This window comes from Zea mays, chromosome 6 (assembly GCF_902167145.1).
Source record: "Zea mays cultivar B73 chromosome 6, Zm-B73-REFERENCE-NAM-5.0, whole genome shotgun sequence".
Taxonomy (NCBI): Eukaryota; Viridiplantae; Streptophyta; class Magnoliopsida; order Poales; family Poaceae; genus Zea; species Zea mays.
Window position 1 is genome coordinate 90,384,086 of NC_050101.1, and position 24,642 is coordinate 90,408,727.

Here is a 24,642-nt window from a genome sequence, read left to right on the forward strand (position 1 = left end):
TTCGAGCGAGGGCAGCGTCTCCGCCATCTAGCGACGTCTTCGGCACCAGGTGACTTTGTCGAACTGGTCCCTCGGAGGGCAAATGTTGGGGCGAAGGCAAAGACGCCACCCTTCGCTCGAGGCCTCCGCCGCAGTCGCTGGTCTGACAGAGACAAAGCGGGCAGGGACACCCTTCGCTCCATTCGGCACTTTGACGAAGGCCTGCGGCGATGTCTTCCCGCGGCGCGGCCTCGTTCAGTCCTAAGGCCCACGTGTGATCTGGCCCATCGTAACGGGCCCTGCGTGGCCGCCTTTGTGTTACGGGCCTAATTTGTAAAGGCATACTTGTAATTACAGCTTGTAACCCTGCTTTATGGGAATATTCTGGGGATAAACTAGGTGTATGAGGGCACATGCGTCCTTAACACAAGGCGTTGGGCACTCAGATACCTATAAATACCCCCGCACAGTGCCCGTGAGTGGCTAGATTAACAGAGCTATTGCCCCCGAGCACGTAACCCTGTTGTCACCACTGTTCACCCTCGTTGGCCTCCTTGCTGTTGAGAGCAAGTTCCAACACAGCCTGACACGGGCCCCGGTTTAGTTGGGTCCCATGGGTCTGGGAGAGTGCCGGTGTGGGTCGAGCCATGATCAACCGAGGTTTAATCACATAATAAACCTAGTAATCCGAAGCATTAAAGAGCACAACAAATTATAGCTTTAAATGAGTATAAGCAACGCAGTCCAAAAAACATTCGAAGGGCATGGTTGACAACACAACTTAGAGCTTTGGAAAACCTATATTATCTGCCATGTAGCGGCATACATCAGTTTCTCGGATGTCTAGGTAGTAAGTAGTTGTCCGGCCCTCCTCCAAAGATTGTTGATCTCGAAGGATACCCTAGTTGTTCAACAAACTCGAGGACTTTGGCCATCTGCTTCGCGCCCAATGTTTTCCCGGCATAGTGGTGAACTCTATACCGTCGGCCCCCAAAATCCTGCTCAAAGGGACCTTCTCCCATAGACACATCACCTTCTATAGCCTTTTTAGCTGCTTCAATTTCTACAGCTCCTTTTCCCTTCTCATCTGCCAGTGTAGGCCCTACAGATTCAACATTCTCCTCAGTTGCCTTGGCCAAAGAAAGTGTCACTGTCGAGGGTGTCGTAAGGACTTCCATAATGCCTAGTGCTGCTGCAGCTACGAAAGGCATGCTGATGACCTTCGTCACCTTGGTTGTTGTGGCTGTCGCCCCCTATGAACCCTTCATATTAGTTACATCTTCGCCGTCCTCTTCGTCCCCATAAAAAAAGAGTGCGCTCATCACTAGAGCTATGTGTCCATCCTCCTCTATAGTGCTTGGAAAGAACTCTGAAGTTGGAGCCTCCTTCGGCTCAGAAGCAATACTTTCTAGGGGAGTTTTCTCAAGAATGGGTAATTCAACAACGTCGTCATCCCTAGAGTTAGTCTGCAAAAAAATAGGAATAACTAAATGAACGAAGTCAACTAGTTAGGAAATAGAATTCAAAAAATATGTATCATACCTTTGGCTCTTCTGAAGCTTGAGCAATCCTTGCTTTAGGTTTCTTCTTCGAAGCGGAAATTTTGTGACGCTTCAAAGTCACCTTAGGATGCTTTTGTTTCCTCTTCTTCTTCTTTGCCTCCTAGATTATACAGGGGTAGTCAGGATAAAAGAACCCAATAGCATCAAACACACGATTTAACCAACGTTTTTCCATGCTGCGAAGGATAGATTTAGCGCTTCAGCCTCCTATTTGCCAGAATTACCAAGAATTCCATTACATTTATACACAATGGCATCTAATTATTCATCGCAACGTTCTTTGAACTGAGCTTCGAACTTATACTTGTAACGAAGCCTAACCAAACCAGGCTCTATTTCTGAAGCATCCTCCTCCTTCATCTCATGCATATCCCACTCAACCCTCAATGACATGTGTTGAAAGCCAGATGTTCTTGAACACGATCCCCCGTCCTGATGTGGGTGCACAAAGCATTAAAAACAATAATAGAAGCTTGAGCTTTGAAATTTATATAACAATTCAGCCTTTTAAAACCAAAGCTGGGGTGGATAGGATTCTGGATAATATCCTTAAGATCTTCTCTCTCTTTCAAATCGTTCTTCATGTAGAACCACTCCTTCGCCCATGCGTTCAGCCATTTGCTACGATACACAAGGGCCAAAAACATAGCTTCTTTTTGGTAAGCGAAGTTATAACACCTAAGTTATTATGATGGCCTCCAGTTTCCTTCGTCTGGTAATGCAATTCGTGAATTTGGCAAATGCCTCTGTGTTGGGTTCAACACCATAGCTTCGTACAACACAAATAAAAACCCCTAACCTCACTATGGCATTCGGGGTAAGCTGATGAGGGTATATGTTAGATCTTTTCAGAACAACCACTATCATCTTGTGCGAAGGAAATCTAAGCTTGACTCTTAAAAAGCTTCAAAAGATAACGACTTCATCTTGCCTAGGCTTCACCACCAAGTCTTCACCCCCAAGTCGATCCTAGTTAATGTCGTCAATTTAATGGAACTTAGTAAGTACCTCAATATGTCTTCCCTTGATTGTGGATTTCCTAAAGTCCACACGGCTCGGCTTCATGGGACGGATAATGTTACTATCTTCTTCAATGTCAATGTCTTCAGTATCATCACCTGACCCTTTAGCTGGGTCCATAGCAACATCTTCAGCTTGCGGTGTGGTAGCTTTGGCTACCACAATCGAGCTTTCTCCCTGTGGCAGAACCGCCCGAATTATTCCAGCTTAAGTGCCCGAGTTGCACCTTAAAGGCAGCAACACACTTAAATCGGAATAACCCATTAGTTCTTCGGATCTCGTCCGATAGAGCCACTTACCAAGGATCGAGTACCATTAGCTCACACGATGGTGAGACTCAGAGAGAATACAATAAAATGAAATCGCAAATTAAGGTACTTGAGTTATTACATAAATCGGAGTTTGATAAAGATAACAAGTTCTTAATAGTGCAGTGGATAATAGATAACGTCGGTGCTGAGGAATGGGGCAAGGCCTAGCCCACTACTCCTCCTGGTCCTCTCCTGCCGAGGGGGCATCCCACTCGATGTCCAACCCGGTGGCAGGGTGGAAGGCCAAGTCACACCATCAACCATGTCCTGCAGTGTACTTGTAAAAATGATGCCACAAGCAAGGCTGAGTATACTAATACTCAGCTAGACTTACCCGGTGTGAGGAGTCTACTCCTCTACCTCGAGACCATGAAATTGTTTGGCTGAGTGGGTTTGGTTTGCCAAAAGCACTAGCTGAGTCAAAAAATAGTTTTAGTCTTTCCAGTTCTAGCATATTTAATTAAGCTAGATTTGCTCCTCTCTAAGCATGCATGGTAACAATCATTTAGTGCAATCAACATGTTATCTCAAGAATCCTCATTTCACTTTTTACTCGATGCAGTACAAGGGGTCAAGCAGTCTCATTAGCTGCGAGAAGCAGACGATTCGAATTGAGTTTTAACCTTGCAAGGTAAACCTAAACACAACGCATGTAGGGGCACTCTGTCCCCACACACGTCAATCGTCCCCATCGATTCCCTGGCAACAGAACAGGGCTCACGACCTTGGCGGACAATGCTCCAATTGTCCCCGGCTGCCACCGTGCAACGGCCACACTTGTACCCACCATCGCTAGCATGGGAGACTCCGTCTCAGGTCCAGTGAGGAGTAAAGTTTGCAGGCAGGTTCAATCAGGTGCTAGGCTTATCGGTTACCATATTTCCCGACATGTGTCTAGTATGTTCAAACGGTTGACTCAGGTATCCGCACATTAATCCTTAATTCTATTCCTGTCTCATAGATACTATTATCAAGATGAATACAATCAATTCCTGACCTTGCGCGAGTGTTAGAAAAATCACTTGACTTCTACCGAGATCCATAATTAGCAAAGCAACTACACGACCTATCATACTAGTATTCATCTCAAAAAGGAATCCTGAGTTCATGCAGCTAGGGTTTCAAGCAACTACTACACTTAAGTGCACGGTACAAGCCTACAAACATTAAGTGTAGTAAAAATAGCATATATAACGGTTATGCATAAAACCGGGGCTTGTCTTTAATTGCGGGTGCAGCGGGAGATTCTTCGGCGACGAGTTCGGGAGCTGGTTGCCGAGCTTCCTCTTGCTGTGCCTCTAGCTCTTGGATCAAGACATACTCTCTGTCCACGAGATTGCAATCTAATGAATGCAAATGTATGAGTATGAATGCAACATAATTATATTCATTTGTACATGTCCAAAGTGCATATTAGGTTTCAAGGATTTCTTTCCCTTTTTAATTTTTAAGGTCTTTTATAGGTGTTGGGGACTTGTTCTCAAATGCTATGAATTAAGAACAAGGCAACATAAAATGTTAAATATTAATGCCCTTCGTCCGCTGAAGCATTATCTCCCCAAGGATTTAATGAGCTTTGGACGAAGACCATGAGTAAAATATCACGAAAGTTACACCTTCGTGATCAGTCTTACAGAATAATATAAAATAAAATATAAAACATGAAACATTAGAGAAAGGTGTACCAAAAATAGATAACATCATTCACATATTTTATTATATGAACCTAAAAATCAAAACATAATGTTTAAGTACATTTATACCTTCGCCTTGGCCGAAAACAATAATTCCAGAGCAATGCGTTTGCAATTACAGGATTGCGTGAACAGTAAAGGAGTAATGTTCACTATTTATAGGCACAGGACGCAGCCTGTAGGAAATTACAATCATGCCCCTTACAAAAGATTACAATCATGACTCAGACCCTTATGGACTAAAAAGTCATTCCACCTTTAAGTCGGTTCGATCCTTCATCTTCGGATACGCCATAATACCGAAGCTTCATGAGTGGTAACTTTGGTATGACGTATAAACAGGCTTTGCCGAAGGTGTTTCTTCCTGCAGGACCTTCGACGATGAAGCATGGTCCCAATAGTAGCCCCTTCGCGGTGCTAGATCGTTTTTCGTAACGAGCTTGATCCGTGAAAAAGTCTCTTAGGCTTCAGGAAGCCGAAGGTCCGAAAAACACCTTCCCTGAGCTCGTTGCCGAGAAACGATACAACTTCTTAGCGCGAAGCGGTCCCACCATGCAGGTTCTTCTTCTCGGGTTTTGTGGCCCACCGCTCAGTGGGTGCGAGCGACTGTTTGTCTGGTGTAAAAGACTTTGACGATTCACCTTCTTACCTGCAGCACTATATAAACAGACGGGTAGGTGTGAAGTTACCACAGCATTCATTGCTATTGCACTGTTTTGCTGCCAAAAATTTAACCATAGCCGAAGCTTGACTTTTGCATTCGAACGAAGCACCACTTTGGATTCTGCTTCGTCACAAGAAGAGCTTTGGAAAAAAGGTTATTAATTTCCAAAAATTTCCAAGAAATTTATAATCAAATGGCCAGAGTACGCTCCACTGCTAGGGTTGAGCGTGATGGGGATGAGATCGAAGCCACTGAAACTGTTCCGATTTCCGAAGCAATGAGGCGCTCTGGTCTGGCTTCATCAGAGGACACACCTGCTGCCGAAGCAACACAAGCTAATGTTGAAGAAGTTGATTCCGAAGATGAGTACAGCTGCGGGGTGCCAAGTAAACCTAGTCATCTGGACTTTGGGAAGTCCACCATCTCTGAAGCTGATTTTCCTAAAATGGTGAAGCTGGGCTATTTTAGTGAAGCCAAGAAGGAATTAATTCGTTTTGGTGGAGAAGAAACTACCCCAAAACCAGGAAAGGATGAGGTGGTTGTCTTCAAAAGTTTCCTTAAAGCTGGTTTAAGATTCCCCCTAAACAAGATGATCGCTATTGTACTGAAGAAGTTTGAGATTTACCTTCATCAGCTGACCCCTAATGCTATCGTTAGGTTAAGTGTTTATATTTGGGCTCTTAGTAGCCAGGGAGTGGAACCGTTCGGTGAAGGTTTCTGCCGAGTTCATGAATTACACTACCAGACTAAAGCCAGAGGAGATGGTCTGCACGAGAATTTTGGCTGCTACAACTTCGCTTATTGTAAGACTACGAAGTTTCCAGTAATAAGCTACCAAAGCAAATGGCCAGCCGGATGGAAGTCTGAATGGTTTTATGTTAAAGTTGATGAGGATGAAGATAAACTGGTTCAGAGCCCGCTAGAACTAACCTTAGGAGAAACGAGGCCCCGATGCAACATGATAATGGGGAGCCCGAGTCAGACTGCTTTGGCTGAATTTCGAGTGATTTCAGATCATATTGGCACTAGAGACCTAGTGCAGGAATTTTTGGCTTTTAAGGTGTTCCCAACACTAAGGGAGTGGGAGATGCCGAAGCTAGAGGGAGAAAAGAAGAAGGGAGAACTTGTTCGATTGCCTTATCACTACAAGTTTAAGAAACATTTTAAAGCACCCTGCCAAGAGTGGTTGAACACAATTGAAATTATGTGCAACGAGATCCTCGGCAATTACTATAAGAAAGAAGATCAATTAATGACTGCAGCCTTCGGCACACGTCCGAAACGAAGATTGAATCGTGTGCTGGATGCCTTGAATTTTGATTATCCTGACTATGAGCAATTGGTCGGAGGTGCCAAAGGCCAGAAAAGAAAAAGGATTGCCAGCGTCCTTGACAAAGAAGGCACCAAATTGGCTAAAAAGGACAAGGAAATTTCTGAAAAACTGGGCCCTGAGCCGAAGATAGCTGCTCCGAAGAAAAGAAAAGCTGCATCCCCAAAACCAAAGACGTCGGCCCGAGAGGAGGAAGGTGGAAGAGATTCTGAAGGTAATGACTGAACCTTTGCCTATCAGGCTAAGTCCGCTGGCGCCAGAACTATCGAAGTTTTTTCAGAAGGACAAAGAAGCTTCGGCAACAGAAAGTCCCGCAAAGCCGAAAAAATGAAGAATTATCCAAGTGCCCGATGTCATTCATCAGACACCGCCACCGACATCGGCGTCAAAAATTGTCACTGCCGAAACCACAGTCACCGGAGCCGAAACCGCCGGAGCCGAAGCCACCGGAGCCGAAACCACCGAAGCCGAAGCCACCGGAGCAACCACTGAAGCCGAAGCCACCGGAGCCGAAACCGGGACCACCGAAGATCCTAATCTAGAAACCACACTTGGTGATATTGACAATATACTTTTGAGAATGGCTGAAGAAGAAGCTGCTGCAGCTGCGGTGAACACGACAATTGAAAAAGGAAAAGAGCAAATTGAAGACACTTTGGAAGAAGAAAATTTTAATTTTCAAGATATACTTGGACAAGAGTTAACAGACACTGAAAAAGAAGAGCTAAAGAAATATGTTATATCATGTGGATACAAACCAGGGTCTCTGTTATTTGGTGGTGTCAATGAAGGGAAACTAAGGTGCCTTCGAAATCGAACCGAGGCCAAGGTTGTTAGGACATTCTCAAAAAGTGTTGGCTTGCCGAAGATAGAAGCAAACCTCTGCAGGTACCAGCGACAACATATTGTCGGTAGCTTGCTTTTGCTAATTTCAAGGTAAAAACTCAACTTTTTATTGTTTTTTGAATTAATATATTTTCTAACGAAGGTTGTTTTGGCAGAGTATACTACTAAGTAAAGTGCTGAGAATGCAACAAGATCTTGAAGAGGAGAAAAACGAAGCTACCATCAAAGATCTAGAAAACAAAATCAAAAATTACGAAGCTGCTCTGAAGAAAAAGGACTTCGTTATTCAAGACCTTGAAATCAAAGTTAAAGATCACGAAGCTGCCTTGGAAAAGAAAGACTTCGTCATTCATTCTATGGAAGGTTCATTGGCTGAAGCCCAAGCCGAAAATGACAAATTAAACAATGAATTACTTATAAAATCAGAAAAATCTGAGCAGGAAAAGAAGAATCTCGAAACAAGTCTCAAAACCAAAATCGAGAAGAATTCAAATTTGCAAAAATCATTGAAGGAGCTTCAGAAGAAATGCTTAGATTTCGGCAACCGATGTGTGCAGCGGCTGAAGGATGTGTTTAACTCATTTGGAGCCAGCTCTGATAAGTTTACACCTTCAGCTGAAAACCTGCCAAGCACCTTGGAATACATTGAGGGCGAAGTTGATGCACTTGACGAAGTTATCGCTGGGCATGCTGATTTCTGCGCCCTGCTAGCTTCTCGAGGCACGGCTACCGCTTTCCTGAAGGCTGGCTGCACGCACGGGAAAATTGTAAATAGGCCAAACTTCAGTTTGTCACCGGCAGATTTGGTTGACATCCCAAGCCTAGCCCGAAGCATAGGAAACAGGTTTATGACCCAGATTTGGATAAACGGCGGGCAAAAAATGGCTGGTGACGAAGCTCGGAGCCACCTTAAGCCAGTGAGAAACTTATACTTGTTACTTTTACCTTCTCCTTGAATTCTGCACCTTTCTCATTCCGTTTTAATATGTACAGGATGATGAAGCTGAAGAATGACGAGCTGAAGCTTAATAGATGCTGCAAAAGACTTTTCTACAAAAAATTCTAGAGAAATTTTTGTAATATAATTGTAAAGAAACTTATGTAAATTTGTGCATACCTTGTAATATATTTCCCCTTTATCCGTGTACGATCTGCTTTGCTGTGGACGAAATTTTATTTTTGAGCCGAAGGCGAAAAACACCTTCCCTTCTTTTTGTACACAACGAAGCATGAAAATTTCTTCCTTCTCCGAAGCTTTATTCTCATAGCCGAAGCATCTGCCTTTTTGTATGATATGATGATAATGATCCTATGTATGTCTAAATGAATGTTTATGAATGCAAATGTCATGATGTAATGTATCGTGCAAATGAATATCCGAATATATATTCGAAGCCATAATCATAACCTTCATTCCCTTAGGAATGACTCAAATCTTTTTGCCGCTTATTTTTCGGCTTCACCGTTTATTTTTCGTTGTATCAGCGCTGACTTTTCGCTGTAAGCCTCCCTTAGGAGCTTCTTCGCCTTTTACTTCGGCGGAATCAGCGTTTATTTTTCGCTGTAAGCCTCCCTTAGGAGCTTCTTCGCCTTTTACTTCGGCGGAATCAGCGTTTATTTTTCGTTGTAAGCCTCCCTTAGGAGCTTCTTCGCCTTTTACTTCGGCGGAATCAGCGTTTATTTTTCGATGTAAGCTCTGCATTCCCTTAGGAACAACTTTTGAGCTTCTCCCTGTTTTCTTTTCTTTTTCCTTTGCACTCGATGGTGCGTTCTCAGCTTTTACATTTACATTTTTTGGGGATATTGCTCTTATAGAATTGAAAAAAGAAAAATTACATGTTGTGGCCCCATTAAAAACCTTTCTCCCCCTTTGGAAAGGAAAAGGGTACCACAAGAAAGAATAGAAAAAATTACATCAAACTAAACATTATATCGCCGAAGCTCATCCGCATTCCATGATCTAGGAATGTCGTTGCCGTCCATATTCTTCAATCTGTAGGAACCGGGTCTTGACGAAGATACTAACAGAAAAGGTCCTTCCCACTTCAGCTGTAACTTGCCTACTGTCTCTGGGTTGGCTACTCTTCGAAGCACCAAATGTCCTAGCTTAATGTTCTTTAGCCGAACCTTTCTATCACGCCATTTTATTGTTTCAGCTTGGTATTTATTGATGTTTTCCACAGCTTGAAGCCTGATCCCTTCTATAGTATCGTTTTCCACAGAGTAATCGGCTTCAGCTTCGCCTTCTGCCGAAGATACTATTCTTATTGATCCTGCTTTTGCTTCTTCCGTAGTTATTGCTTCGTCACCAAACAATAATTTGAATGGTGTAAAACCTGTCGATCTTGATATTGTTGTGTTGTGGCTCCACACCACTTTGATTAATTCGTCTGGCCACTTTCCCCTGGGCTGATTGAAGATTAACTTCATTATTCCTGTCATTATGATGCCATTAGCCCTTTCGACAAGTCCATTTGACTCCGGATGCCGAACTGATGCAAAATGGATCTTCGTGCCAATTTGATCACAAAATTCTCTGAAAGCTTCGGAATCAAATTGCGTCCCATTATCCACAGTAATAGCCTTCGGCACTCCGAAGCGACAAACAATATTTTGCCAGAAAAACTTTTGAATAGTGACCGAAGTTATTGTGGCTAAAGGCTTTGCCTCAATCCATTTAGAAAAATATTCCACTGCCACTACAACATATCTTAAGTTCCCTTGTGCTGGTGGTAATGGACCTAACAAATCAAGACCCCACCTTTGCAATGGCCAAGTGGGTTGTATTAACTGGGTTAAAGACGAAGGTTGTTTTTGATCTCTTGCACATTTCTGACAACCTTCGCACTTTTGGACTAATTCCGCTGCATCCGAAGCTGCATTTGGCCAATAAAATCCTTGGCGAAAAACTTTTCCCAGCAAAGGCCTAGATCCAATATGAGATCCACATAGGCCTGCGTGTATTTCCTTCATCAATTCTATACCTTCGGCTCTGGATAAACATTTGAGTAATGGAGAACAGACCCCACGCTTGTATAGCTCCCCTTCTATTATAACATATGGTCGAGCTCTTGCCTCTATCCTCTTATTATAAGCTTCGTCATCTGAAAGAAAGTTACCCTGAAGGAAAGAGATGATCTCAGTTCTCCAGTCTTCACTATAGACAGGAGATATGTTGAGGACTGCTCTTTCAAGAAGCTCAACCGAAGGTGCTTTTATTGTTTCGAAAAATACTTCCGAAGGTAAGGGCAGCCCCTATGCTGCTAACTTGGCTAACAAATCAGCATGTTCATTTTCTCCTCGAGGAATATTTTTGACAGAAAACCCCTCAAAGGAAGCCTCAATCCTTCGGACCGTGTCTAAATATTTTTCAAGCTTCGGATCTCTTGCTTTATAACTCTTGTCAATATGACCAGAAATAACCTGGGAATCGGTTTTAAGAACCGCCCTTCTAATTCCCATTGCCTTTAATTTCCGAAGACCTAAGAGCAAAGCTTCATACTCAGCAATGTTATTTGTGCAATTGAAATCAAGTCTTGTTGCGTAGCAAGTTTTAACTTTGGAAGGTGCGACCAACACAGCAGCTGCTCCTGCTCCGAAGGTTCCCCAAGAACCATCGCAAAACACTGTCCAGACTTCGGCATCTTTATTTGTTTCTTCTTCCTGAGCCCCTGGCGTCCAGTCAGCAATGAAGTCTACCAACGCTTGGGACTAAATCGAAGATCTATGCACATAATCAATGCAAAATTCATTGAGTTCCGCAGCCCATTTTCCAACCCTTCCAGTAGCTTCTCTATTTCTCATAATATCCTTCAATGGTTGTGAAGAAGGAACAATTATATTGTATGCTTGAAAATAATGCCGAAGCTTCCTAAAAGCCATCAAAACAGCATACAGCACCTTCTCCAATTCTGTATAATTTTCTTTGATAAACTAAGGACTTCAGAGACGAAGTATATTGGGGCTTGCTTTTTGACTTGCCCTTCAAGCTTCTCTTGGACAAGTGCCGCACTTACCGCTGAGTGCGAAGCTGCCACATATAACAACAGAGGAGCCCCTGGCGTTGGTGGAGTTAACGTCGTTAGGTCTATCAAATATTGCTTCAGCTCTTCGAAGGCTCTCTGCTGAACTGGTCCCCAATGAAAAACTTCGGATGACTTTAGCACTTCGAAGAATGGTAAATTTCTCTCTGCTGATCTAGATATGAATCTGTTGAGAGATGCTAGTCTTCCTGTCAATCGTTGAGCCCCCCTTCTTTGTGCTTGGTGGTTCCATTCAAAGGATAGCTTCGATTTTATTTGGATTAGCCTCGATCCCCTTTGTTGAAACTAGGCAACCAAGGAATTTCCCCTTCTTTACTCCGAAGACACACTTTTCTAGATTCAGCTTTAGACCGGCCTGTCTAAAATTAGCGAAGGTCTCCTGCAGATCAGCAATGTGATTTTCTTGCTTCGTGCTCTTTACAATGATATCATCAACATAAGTTAGCACATTTCTGCCTATCTGAGAATGAAGAACCTTCGCTGTCATTCTACTGAAGCTTCCTCCAGCATTCTTGAGCCCCTCAGGCATCCGAAGATAACAATATGTTCCACTGGGGGTTATGAAGCTGGTTTTTGGCTTATCCTCCTTCTTCATCCAAATTTGATGATAGCCTGAATAACAATCCAACAGACTCATAAGCTCTGATGAAGTTGCTGCATCAACTAGGGAATCTATCCTTGGCAATGGAAATTCATCCTTCGGATAGGCCTTGTTGAGATCAGTAAAATCAATACACATCCTCCATTTGTCGTTGGCCTTTTTTACCATAACAGTGTTAGCCAGCCATTCTAGGTATTTTACTTCTCTGATAACTCCGGCGCTGAGGAGTCTTTTCACTTCATTCCGAGCAACTTCGGCCTTGTCATCAGACATCTTCTGAAGCCTCTGCTTTCTAGGTCTGAAGGATGGATCAACATTGAGCGAGTGTTCAATAACATCCCTGTTGACTCCGCAAAGATCATTAGCTGACCATGCGAAAACATATTTGTTGTTGAACAAAAACCTTATCAAGGTTTTCTCCTGTTCTTCGGACAGTTGAGATCCCAATAGCACCTTCTGCTCTGCTATGTCATCGCATAAGAGCATGGGCTTCGGCTGATCGGCCGAAGCAGCTTTCTCCCTTCTGTACTTGTATTGCTCACAAGCTTCAGCTCCATCTAGGTTATGGATTGCTTTTGAGTTTGTCCAGTTTCTTCGGCCCTTCTGGCAGCTTCCTGACTTCCATGAATAGCAATGGGCCCTTGGTTCGAAGGTATCTTCATGCAAAGATATGCTGGATGAAGAATTGCTTCAAAGGCATTGAGAGTACCACGACCAATGATTGCATTGTAAGGGTATTCCATGTCAACATATCAAACACAACTTGTTCAGTCCTTGTGTTGTTGATAAATCCGAAGGTTACTGGCATTGTGATTTTGCCGAGTGCTACAATCTGCCTTCCTTCGAAGCCACAAAGGGGATGTGTGGCATCATGGATCTTGTCTTCGAGCTCTTGCATCTGTCTGAAGGCCTTGGCAAATATGATATCAGCTGCACTGCCTGTATCAACCAAAACATTGTGGACCAGAAATCCTTTAATCACATAAGAGATAACCATAGCATCATTGTGCGGGTAATCCTTGAGCTGAAGATCCTCTTGAGAGAAGGTAATTGGGATGTGAGACCATCTTGACTTGATGAAGGGTCCTTGTACCCCTACGTGTTGTACTCTTCTCTGTGCCTCCTTCTTCTGTTTCTTGTTGGTCGGCTGTGAGCATGAACCGCCTGTTATCGGGAGAATCTGCTTCGGAGCCAAAGCAGTTCCAGCTTAGTTCTTGAACGAAGTCATCAGCTCAAAAAGTGGAAGTGAGTTCACTGGAGGTGGGCGCCAATGTTGCGGACTTGTTCTCAAATGCTATGAATTAAGAACAAGGCAACATAAAATGTTAAATATTAATGCCCTTCGTCCGCTGAAGCATTATCTCCCCAAGGATTTAATGAGCTTCGGACGAAGACCATGAGTAAAATATCACGAAAGTTACACCTTCGTGATCAGTCTTACAGAATAATATAAAATAAAATATAAAACATGAAACATTAGAGAAAGGTGTACCAAAAATAGATAAAATCATTCACATATTTTATTATATGAACCTAAAAATCAAAACATAATGTTTAAGTACATTTATACCTTCGCCTTGGCAGAAAACAATAATTCCAGAGCAATGTGTTTGTAATTACAGGACTGCGTGAACAGTAAAGGAGTATTGTTCACTATTTATAGGCATAGGACGCAGCCTGTAGGAAATTACAATCATGCCCCTTACAAAAGATTACAATCATGACTCAGACCCTTATGGACTAAAAAGTCATTCCACCTTTAAGTCGGTTCGATCCTTCATCTTCGGATACGCCATAATACCGAAGCTTCATGAGTGATAACTTTGGTATCACGTATAAACAGGCTTTGTCGAAGGTGTTTCTTCCTGCAGGACCTTCAGCGACGAAGCATGGTCCCAACAATAGGGTAGGTTGAACTACGCTTCTGTTTTCGAAATTTCCAAAAAACCTATAAAAATTACAGTAGTTTTTTACTGACTTGCACAAGTCTGTCTCAAAAATTGAGGTCTAAAATGGGAGTGGTTTTCTCTGTACAAAAATATTAAAAATCTAGGGCAGAGGGGGCACTTTAAACTACAACCCTTGTGAAAAGTGGCTTCTGCCTATAACTTATTTTTGTTGGTGTTTATGGGTGATATTATGCTCCTATGCCAAATTTTAGTCAAAGTTACCTAATGGTTAATTAATGGTGATTTTCCAAAGTTTGGGGGCTTAATGGGTGCTTTCTACTACCGCTCTATTTGAAAAATATCAAACAACAGATTTCCCAATTTTTCTAGTTTCTTCTTTGCGTAAGAGAAATCATTCTTAAAATTGGTTATTTTTACTTATAGGGGATGGGTTGTATGATTTCTTAGAATATATAGTCTTTCTCATAGGGCAGGGGTGGGTGTATTCCACTGTACAACTACCTTAGTTTTATATTTTTTCCCTTATAGTACACATCATAAGCACTTAGAGAAAAATAGGGGTGCTTACTGTTCCCCGCTTTTAGTCTTTCTTTTTAATTTTTTGAAGTATTGGCAAAATCCAAGTCTTATTTGTTTAACCCACTTATTGTGATATTCTGGGGTGGTTACTATTTTTGTAGTGGTACAATAGTGGTCAAGGGTCTACTCAATGTTTCTTATCACTATTGCATATGTCATATTATTTTTACTCATTATCTTACTTAAATACTCAATATCTAAGTAAATCATAAATTCCAAAACAGTGCTGGACTAGGGTTCCATATATTTTTCCCATGAACTTTATCACCTAATCATGCTAGGAAAATAATATTGTTTTCTAGTTTCTATTTTTAGTGCCCTTTTTTTATTTTTCCAAGGTTTGGGTAAAAACATATCTTAGGGGATGAAATTTGTTTAATCTTGGATACTGGGGTACTGAACATTTTTAAACAGTGCAACTACTGGTCAAGTATCTCCATAAATTTTCCCAACCTTAGTCTAAAAGTTTTCCTACCACTTTCCCTATTTTTAAGGTTTAAGTAGTTTTCTCCTTTAATTCAAAACTCTAAAAAGTAATGTAGAAAATATTAGTCGACTTTTTTTGCTTGGTAGATTATATTATGCAGAGTCCAGTAAAATTGGTTTGACCACATTTGGATGCATAATACTCAAGTTATGTTTTTTCTAAGTATGTTGTTTAATAAAAAGGAATTGAATTTCAAAACGACAAAGGAAATCCACTTTGTGCTCGGGTCCCTGGCGTATTTTTCCTTGCGCTTCTTACAGACGGGTCCCTGGGCAACTATTCATCTGAGTCACTAACATTGCGGAAAACCCCCTAAGCTTGTGAGCTATATAACCCACACTCCTAACCTCACCGGAATAGTAACCGCGGCGGAAGAAAGGACGGCGGGGCTTACCGGCGGTGATCTAGCTCCAGCGAAGTGTCCTCGGAGGTCGAGGAGGTCCTAGCGAACATGTTGATGGGCTGATGGCGGTCGAAGGTGGTTGGAGTCGCTCTGGCCGCGTGTGGGGGTGGAAGAGCTCGTCGGCGACGAGGAGTCCGGCCTAAACACGGCGGTAAAGTTCAATTTGTCGGTTCGAGGAGTTTTACCATGTGACACAGAAGCTATGCGCACAAGGAATTTGAGAATGGTGCAAAGGAAGTCCGACGAGGGTGATCTGGTGGTTCCGGTGGGTTGTGCTCGGCCTGAAGGCTTGGGAAGCTTCACGGGCCTCTAGTGAAGCTATCCAAGTAGCTATCGCGGGCGAGGGGTGGCTGGGGTGAGCTAGCCGCGGTGGCCAGAGCTCGAGCGGCTCGGCAGGCGGTCGAGCTCTCGGTTCACGGTCAGGGCTCCGGCGATTGAGCGTGGTGAGTTTGCGAGGCTGAGGCAAGGATGTCCATGGGCTGATGGCCTTTATAGGCGTGGGCGCAAGGAGGGCGCGCGACAGACTGACCGTGCGCGGCGGCGAGCGTGCGCACGGGTTGGGCAACGCTGGCGTGCCGACCAGGGTCGAACACGTGTGCGTGTTGTTTCTGCCCGAGTTCTGTCGCGTGTAGTCGCTTGTCCAGGCCTACTCCTGCCTTGGTCAGTGCACAAAACCTCTTCCCCTTCCCTCAAGCTACCGATCTTGTGTGGTGGTCAAATGATTTGGTCGACTGGATCCAGAGATATGGCACACTCAAGTAGGATCTATCTCACAGCCCGAGCCCGAGGCAAATCCCTGGTTTTGTCGTGTCTAAGACCCGAATCTCAATGCCATCTTCAGATATGTGGTAGAGGGTTTAGTTGAACACAAATTTTTCAATGGGAGCCCATGGTTTTGAATTCAAAATCTTCGTGAACGCGGGCAATCTTTGTAAGAGGGCTGAAATTTAGTTAGGAGAAATCCTGATTTTCTTTGGGGCCCTCGGCTTGAGTGGCTTATTTAGGGATTTTGCAAAATCTTTTTGAGCCAACTGTCTTACTATCTTTTGTACATTATTAGTTGTATTACAACTTTTATAATTGGCCCAAGTCATGACAATATGATTTTCTTAGTCTTCTATTGAGTTCCTTTTCAGTGTTCCATTGTTCTAGAGGAAAGGTGTGATACCCGGTTTGCAAAGAAGAGAAGTTGGGGGTTGTTTTTTTTTGTTTTTTTTCCCTCATCCAGTTGTTGTTTTGGGGATTTGGAATTTTGTGAATAACATTCGCAACTAGGGCAGTAGAATTTTTTTGGTTTGACATTTGCGTTGCGGTCGGGAGCTGTCGCGTGGGTTAGTTGGGCCGCAATTGGTGTTTCGGCCCATTAGGCCTCCCAAACCCTAGCCGCCACCCTCCTATCTACTCCCCCTCATGGCTGCCGCCCCCCCCCCCTCATTTCCCCTTGGCCGCCGCCCCCCCCTGTCCACCTCCTCCTCCCTCCATTGTTACAGCCACCAAAACCCTAGCCCCCCCCCAATCCCCTCCTCCCTAGGTGCTACTCCGTGCCGCTCGGATCATCGTCTTTTGGTGCGAATCTCCAATCATTTTGGTGGAAGGAAGAAGGGAGGAAGGAAAAGGGGAGAACCCAAGGTGATTTTTCTTTTGTGTTCATCCCTTGTTCATTTGCGCTGCGATTCAATGGATTAGATGTTGCGTTTGCGATTAGATAGAGGGGGGGCTGTCCAGAATTTTGCGTGGTGGATGAACAGCGGTAGTTCCAGCAGTTTTTAGTTTTTTTTTCGTGAAGATTTAATGGGGATCAATTTGGGAATCTTGTAGAACTTTGTTTTATCTTTCCAACGAGTATTTATGCGCTCAATTTGGAGTTATAAATTAAAAGTTATCATCGTTTGAATCCGGGTATGTGGCTGTCCAGAAAACAGATTTTTCAGAGTGATGAACAGCAGCAGTGTTAGCAGTTTCTGGGAATTTTTCGGGAGCAATTAGTGTTAATCAGTATTAGAATCTTGTAGAACTTTGTTTTATCTTTCCAACGAGTATTTATGCGCTCAATTTGGAGTTATAAATTAAAAGTTATCATCGTTTGAATCCGGGTATGTGGCTGTCCAGAAAACAGATTTTTCAGAGTGATGAACAGCAGCAGTGTTAGCAGTTTCTGGGGATGTTTCGGGAGTAATTAGTGTTAATCAGTATGAGAATCATGTAGGGCTTTTTCTTATCTTTCCAACAAGTACTTATGCGCTCAAATCGGAATTATATTTTAAAAGTTATCGCTGTTTGAATCCGCGTATGTCGCTGCTCAAATCAGAAAAAAACAGATTGCAGGGTTTATTTTGAGGACCGTTTAGAGGTAAGTAGATGTTAGAATTCAATCATGAGTTGTATACAAAACTTGTGGGGAATTTTATGTAGTTGTCTCTGAAGTTTTTGTTTATCATCACTGCTGTCCTAAATTTTAAGTTATGGACTTGTTAAGCAGCGCCGCTGCAGTTTGGTTAGTGAGGGGAGAATTGTTACCGTGGCGGGGTTTGAGATTGCGCGTAGGTGCGGTGTTGTCTTTGAGTTTTTTTCATGAGAATTTGGTGCACTAAGTTGGGTGTCAAAAACAGGTGGTGGACTTCCGGATCGTTCTTAGGGATTTTGCCCTAACTTCGGTAAAGGCAAGTAAAACAGTGATGGTTATTTCGTCTTTTGATTGAAGAGCCTCATACTTGATTATGTTTGTGCTACTTGTGTTCATATCCATATTCCTAATTGGGTACCATCGTTTGAAATTATTCATGCTCTGTTGATTATACATGTGGAGGGTGTGGTTTGATCATGTTACCCATGTGGTTATTGATGTGAAATGGGTGGAGGTATATGTCTAGCACATCTTATTTGGGAAGAACTCATGTTGTTGACATGCATAATGCATTCATCATCCATTGCATTGAAGTTTTCGTCGCGATCTTATGGTCCGACCGTACCGGTACAATGAGCATCATATGTTTTCCCGAGAAGGGGTATGATGCAGCTTCATATCCTTAGAGGTATGAAGGCAGAAGTCATGTTGCATCTGTAGCCATGTGCATTCATGGGTGAAGTGTGGAACCTATTTTGGTGATGTGGATAAGGTGGATCTTTACTTTGTAATTCTTCTTGGCATTGAGTAATTGAGTATTTGCTTACTTGCTGCAAATTAATATTTAAGGAAGAAGTTGGGAACCATGTGGTTGCTTATGCACGGTTGGCTTGCATTGTCCAACTGTTGTTTGTTTTCTTTACTTGCTGAGATGTGTCATCTCACTCTTGCATTGTCTGATGCAGGCACCTGATCTTTGCTTTGGGAGAAGGGATGTAGCAGCACGGCCACCACACTTTTAAATAAAGGAATAACTGATTATTAATGATGTTAAACAGGAAGGGTCAAGTCTAGGGAATTATTACATTCTAATCTTTCATGGTAGTTGAACTGTTTAGTTTGGTGGGCTGAGATGACTATCTTTTGTCTGGTCATGAATGTTCTTTTCTACCATTGCATTTCGATTATACTATGTCAATTATCTTTCTTTTATACCCTGTATAAACTATATGCTTTCCTTGTTATGCTACTTTCAAGGGAGGTGCTGCCGGATTTTGCAATACTTTCTTTCTCTATGTGTTGCATAAGTTTTGTAGAAAGGTTTCTTTTGGTATCATCCATTGTGTGGGATCAGTGGGGTGTTACAGTTGGTATCAAAGCTTAGGCTGTAGGTCCTAGCAAGTGGAGTAGTAATAAATTGACACACTGCACATGTAGGATGGGTTTTCGGTCTTGCTATTGATATGATTATGTTATTCTCTGTGCTAGTTTTGACATTATCTAGAGAGATGCTATGCTTATCTCACATACTTATTATTCTCATCCCTGTGGATACAGCTATGCCGCCTCGTAGAGCTCGGGGTAGTCCGCAAGCTCCTAGTGGGGACTCGATGAGTCCGGCGGCAATGTTAGCCGCGATGCAGGCCATGCAGCAGGAGTTGGCCCTGCTGAGGCAAGCCATTCCTGTCGCCCCTGCTGGTGCTGCTCAGGGAGCTGGAGGTGGAGAAGTGCCCGGGGGCGCTGTCCCTGCGGGTGCTGTTCCTGGTGGCGGGGCCGGGGTGCCTCTTCCAGTCAGTGGTCTTTCTCTGATGCAGTGGATGGGCATGAAGATGGATTCTTTTGATGGTAGTGGTACTCCGGTCGAGGCGGCAGATTGGCTGACTTATGTGGAAGATAAGATGAATGTCTTCGAGATTGCTTATGAAGATCGGGTTCGCTTTGGCACTCAGCTGCTGAAGGGTGAGGCGCAGATTTGGTGGAGAGGCGTGCAGGCAGCGCACTCCTCCTCACCAGGAGTCCTATCATGGGATGTTTTCATCAGGCAGTTCGAAAGGAGATTCTACCCGGTCACCTTTCTGGAGAAAATGAAGATTGACTTGCAGTCCTTCAAGCAGGAGAAGAAGTCTGTCACAGAGTATGAGGTGGGCTTCAACAAAATGGTCCGCTTTGTCCCTCATGTGGCTTATAATGAGATGGAGAAGGCGAGCCAATTCCGTCAGGGTCTGAAGCCTTCTATCAGGCATGCTCTGGGGGCCTTTCCGTTGGTGGACTTCCGTACCACAGTGGAGCAGGCGCTGGGTGTGGAGATGCAACACCAGTACACCATGGAGTCGCAGAAGTCTTCGGGTGTTGATCAACCTCGCAGCCAGGACACGAGGAGGGGCAACACTGGAGGTCCAGCTCACAAGAGGGGCAAGTCTCAGCATCAGCGCCACCATCCTTACCGTGGCAAATCTTCTGACTCAGGTACTTCAGGAGGAAGTACTCAGAGGTTTCGGGCCGTTCCTAAGCCCGGGTTGGGGCTGGTGTGTTTCCGCTGTGGAGATGCGCATCGCCGTGCAGAGTGTCAGTGGAGTGGCAGGTGTTCTATCTGCAGTCAGGACCACAAGGATGTGGTGTGTAGGAGGAATCCCAGTGGGAAGCTCAGATGGGAACCGATAGCTTCCTCCTCTTCTCAGGGCACTATCAATATGATGTCAAGTGCTGAGCAGCAGTTTTCAGTTCCTCTTCCTCCACAGCAGCTTTATGTGCCCGGGACTTCTCAGTTCGTGCCGATGCAAGGTTTTCCGCAGTATCAGGTTGTGCCTACTCCTGCGCCGTCTACCCCTGTGCTGTCTCAGTTTGGAGCTCCGCGCCAGCCTCCTCCGGTGGCTCAGTGGGGTTCTTCTGTTAATTTCACTCCGGGAGCTTCCTCTTCTGCGGGTATTTCTGGAGCTTATGCGCTACCCGCTACGGATGGCAGGGAGCAAGGAGACGTGGTGACAGGTACGATTTCAGTTGATTCATTTGCAGCCCATGCTCTTTTTGACTCTAGCGCTAGCTATTCGTTTGTTTCGGAGGATTTTGTGTCGCGGGCTGGTCTTTCGGTGCAGAGGTTGGGTCACCCAATTTTGGTCAGTTCTGCTAATGGCTCCATTAGTAGCTGTTCAGTTTGTCAGGGGTGTTCCGTCATTCTTGCTGATGAGGTTTTTTCGGCTAATCTGGTGGTGATTTCCTTGGGGGCATTCGATGTTATCTTGGGTATGGATTGGTTATCCCAGTATCGCGCGGTTATATCCTGCTTCTGGAAGACAGTGTTATTGCAGGCGCCGTCGGGTAAGGAGGTGGTATTCTTGGGAAGTTCTCCGAAGTTCACATTATCCTTGTTGGCGCAATTGCTTCCTGATCGCTGGTCAAGGAAGTCGGGAATCTTTTTCTCTATGGTGGTGGAGGGCGAGGCTGCCTTGCGGGTGCAGGACATCCGGGTGGTGTGTGATTTTGCTGACGTGTTTCCAGCAGAGCTTCCAGGCATTCCTCCGGAGCGCGATGCAGCTTTTGAGATTAAGCTGATCCCGGGTACGCAGCCTATTCATAAGACCCCATATCGAATGGCTCCAAAGGAGCAGATTGAATTAAAGCGGCAATTGGATGATCTGCTGGCTAAGGGCTTCATTTGGCCTAGCAGGTCTCCATGGGCTTCCCCAGTATTGTTTGTTGAGAAGAAGGATAAAAGCAAGCGGCTGTGTGTGGATTATCGCGCTTTTAATCAAGTGACAATCAAGAATAAATATCCGCTTCCCCGAATTGAGGTCCTCTTTGAGCAGTTGAGGGGTGCCCAGGTGTTCTCCAAAATTGATTTGAACTCTGGTTATCATCAATTGAGGATTCGTGAGGAGGATATTGAGAAGACTGCCTTCTGCACCAGGTATGGGCATTATGAGTTCATAGTCATGTCCTTTGGCTTAACTAATGCCCCTGCTGCGTTTATGGAAGCAATGAATAGGATGCTGCATGAATTCTTGGACGATTTTGTGGTCGTATTCCTAGATGATATTTTGATTTATTCAAAGACCGAGGCCGAGCATGATCAGCATCTCCGTCTCGTTCTAGGTGCCCTAAGGAAGAATCAATTCTTTGGCAAGTTGAAGAAGTGTGCCTTTTGGCTATCTGAAGTGGCTTTCCTGGAGCACGTGATTAATCAGCAGGGTATTGCGGTTGACCCCAAGAATGTTGCGGCTGTAGTGGAGTGGAAGAGACCTTCTAGTGTCTCTGAAATCCGAAGTTTCTTGGGCCTTGCTGGGTATTATCGGCGTTTCGTACCAAATTTTTCCAGCATTGCTAAGCCTTTGACTAGGCTCTTGGGGAAGGGTGTTCCCTTCGTCTGGTCCGGCGATTGTGAGATCAGTTACCAGTCATTGAAGAGCAAGTTGGTGGACGCCCCTATCCTAGCTTTGCCTGAGAGCGGTAAGCGTTTCACAGTTTATACGGATGCTTCACGTATTGGTCTTGGCTGTGTGCTGATGCAGGAAGGCAGGGTGATTGCTTATGGCTCAAGGCAGTTGAGGAAGCATGAGGGGAATTATCCAACTCATGATTTGGAATTGGCTGCGGTGGTTTTTGCTCTAAAGTCGTGAAGGCATTACCTCTATGGCGAGGCTTGTGACATTTTCACTGATCACAAAAGTCTCAAGTATATTTTTACTCAGAAGGAGCTGAATTTGAGGCAGCGTCGGTGGCTAGAATTGATTAAAGATTATGATTTGTCCATTCATTATCACCCGGGGAAGGCTAATGTGGTGGCGGATGCCCTTAGCAGGTCCGGGGTTCCAAAGGTGGCCTTGCCGTTGATCGCTGATCTAGACCGTTTGGGAATCGCTTTGTGTCATGTCGGCACCGCTAGCAAGGAGACTCAGATGCTTATTCAATCCTCTCTTATGGAGAGAGTGCGTGCGGCTCAGCAGCAGGATCGTCTTTTGCAGGAAGCCCGAAGGAGGGTTGGTGATGGTAAACCGCGGGAGTTCACCATTGATGAGAATGATTTGGTTCGTTTCAGGGGCCGTCTCTGTGTGCCTCAGAAATCAGAGGTGAAGCTGGATATCCTGCGAGAAGCTCATAAAACGCCTTACACCGTCCATCCTGGCGAAACCAAAATGTACCGAGATTTGAAGCAAAACTTCTGGTGGAAGCGGATGAAGGTTGACATTTCTAAGTATGTGGCCGCCTGTGAAGTATGTCAGCGCGTGAAGGCCGAACATAAGCGGCCTGCAGGTTTGCTGAAGCCATTGGAAATTCCAGAGTGGAAATGGGAGCATATCACCATGGATTTTGTGGTGGGTCTACCTCGTTCCCCTCGTGGCAGGGATGCTATTTGGGTGGTAGTGGATCGCTTGACTAAGTCTGCGCATTTTATTCCCATGAAGACCACGAATTCAGCTTCAGATTTGGTTCCCTTGTATATGAAGGAAGTAGTCAGGCTTCACGGGATACCTAAGTCTATTGTTTCTGATCGAGACTCCAAATTTGTATCCAAATTCTGGGAGAGTCTCCACAGTGCATTGGGCACCAAGCTTTCGCTTAGTGTCGCTTTTCACCCTCAGACGGATGGTCAGTCAGAGCGAACAATCCAAACCTTGGAGGATATGTTGCGTGCTTGTGTTCTGTCATGGAAGGGTAGCTGGGAGGATCATCTTGCTCTGGCAGAGTTTGCGTATAACAACAGCTACCAAGCTAGCATCAAGATGGCACCATTTGAGGCTTTGTATGGCAGGCGGTGTATCTCTCCTCTGTGCTGGGAGACTTTGGGAGAGAGATCCCTGGTTGGTCCTGATTGGGTTCAGCAAACTTCTGAAAAGGTTCGGGAAATTCGTCAGAATATTTTGGCAGCTCAGAGTCGTCAGAAGAGTTATGCTGATGTGAGGAGGCGGGATCTGGAATTTGCTGTGGGTGACCAAGTCCTTCTCAGGGTATCACCCACTAAGGGAGTTGTTCGGTTCGGTGTCTCTGGGAAGCTCAGCCCAAGATACATTGGACCGTTCACTATCTTGGCCCGAGTGGGCAGCCTGGCTTATCGCTTGCTGCTGCCGGATTCCATGGCAGGGGTACACCCAGTTTTTCATGTCTCTATGTTGAGGAAGTTCTTGCGGGATCCGGACCATCAGATTGAGATGGAACCAATTGCGGTGCAGCAGGATCTGACTCTGGAGTGTCGTCCGGTGCGTATTTTGGAATTCTCGGAGCGTGTGTTGAGGAAGAGATCAATTAAGTATGTCAAGGTCTTATGGTCTAATCAGTCAGAGCGCGAGGCTACGTGGGAACTTGAGGAGTTGATGCGGCAGAAGTACCCGGAACTTTTCGTTGTGGGTAAGTGTTGTTGATTTGCTAAGCTTTTCTTGTGTCATTCCGATAGAAGCGTCAGAATTCGAGGACGAATTCTTTTTAAGAGGGGTAGAATGTGATACCCGGTTTGCAAAGAAGAGAAGTTGGGGGTTGTTTTTTTTGTTTTTTTTCCCTCATCCAGTTGTTGTTTTGGGGATTTGGAATTTTGTGAATAACATTTGCAACTAGGGCAGTAGAATTTTTTTGGTTTGACATTTGCGTTGCGGTCGGGAGCTGTCGCGTGGGTTAGTTGGGCCGCAATTGGTGTTTCGGCCCATTAGGCCTCCCAAACCCTAGCCGCCACCCTCCTATCTACTCCCCCTCATGGCTGCCGCCCCCCCCCCCCCCACTCCTCATTTCCCCTTGGCCGCCGCCCCCCCCTGTCCACCTCCTCCTCCCTCCATTGTTGCAGCCACCAAAACCCTAGCCCCCCCCCCCAATCCCCTCCTCCCTAGGTGCTACTCCGTGCCGCTCGGATCATCGTCTTTTGGTGCGAATCTCCAATCATTTTGGTG

The 24,642-nt window shown here is 44.6% G+C and overlaps 1 protein-coding gene across 1 annotated transcript in view; it reads left to right on the forward strand.

Moving 5' to 3' along the window:
• Positions 1-24,099, forward strand: part of LOC118472298 (uncharacterized) — a gene marked incomplete at its 3' end in the record, with an annotated part of 35,583 nt that extends 11,484 nt beyond the window's left edge. The window contains exon 2 of the mRNA XM_035960283.1: positions 23,641-24,099. Within this exon, the coding sequence (XP_035816176.1) occupies positions 23,641-24,099 (459 nt within the window). The remainder of the gene's footprint in view (positions 1-23,640) is intronic.
• Positions 24,100-24,642: the final 543 nt, after the last annotated feature.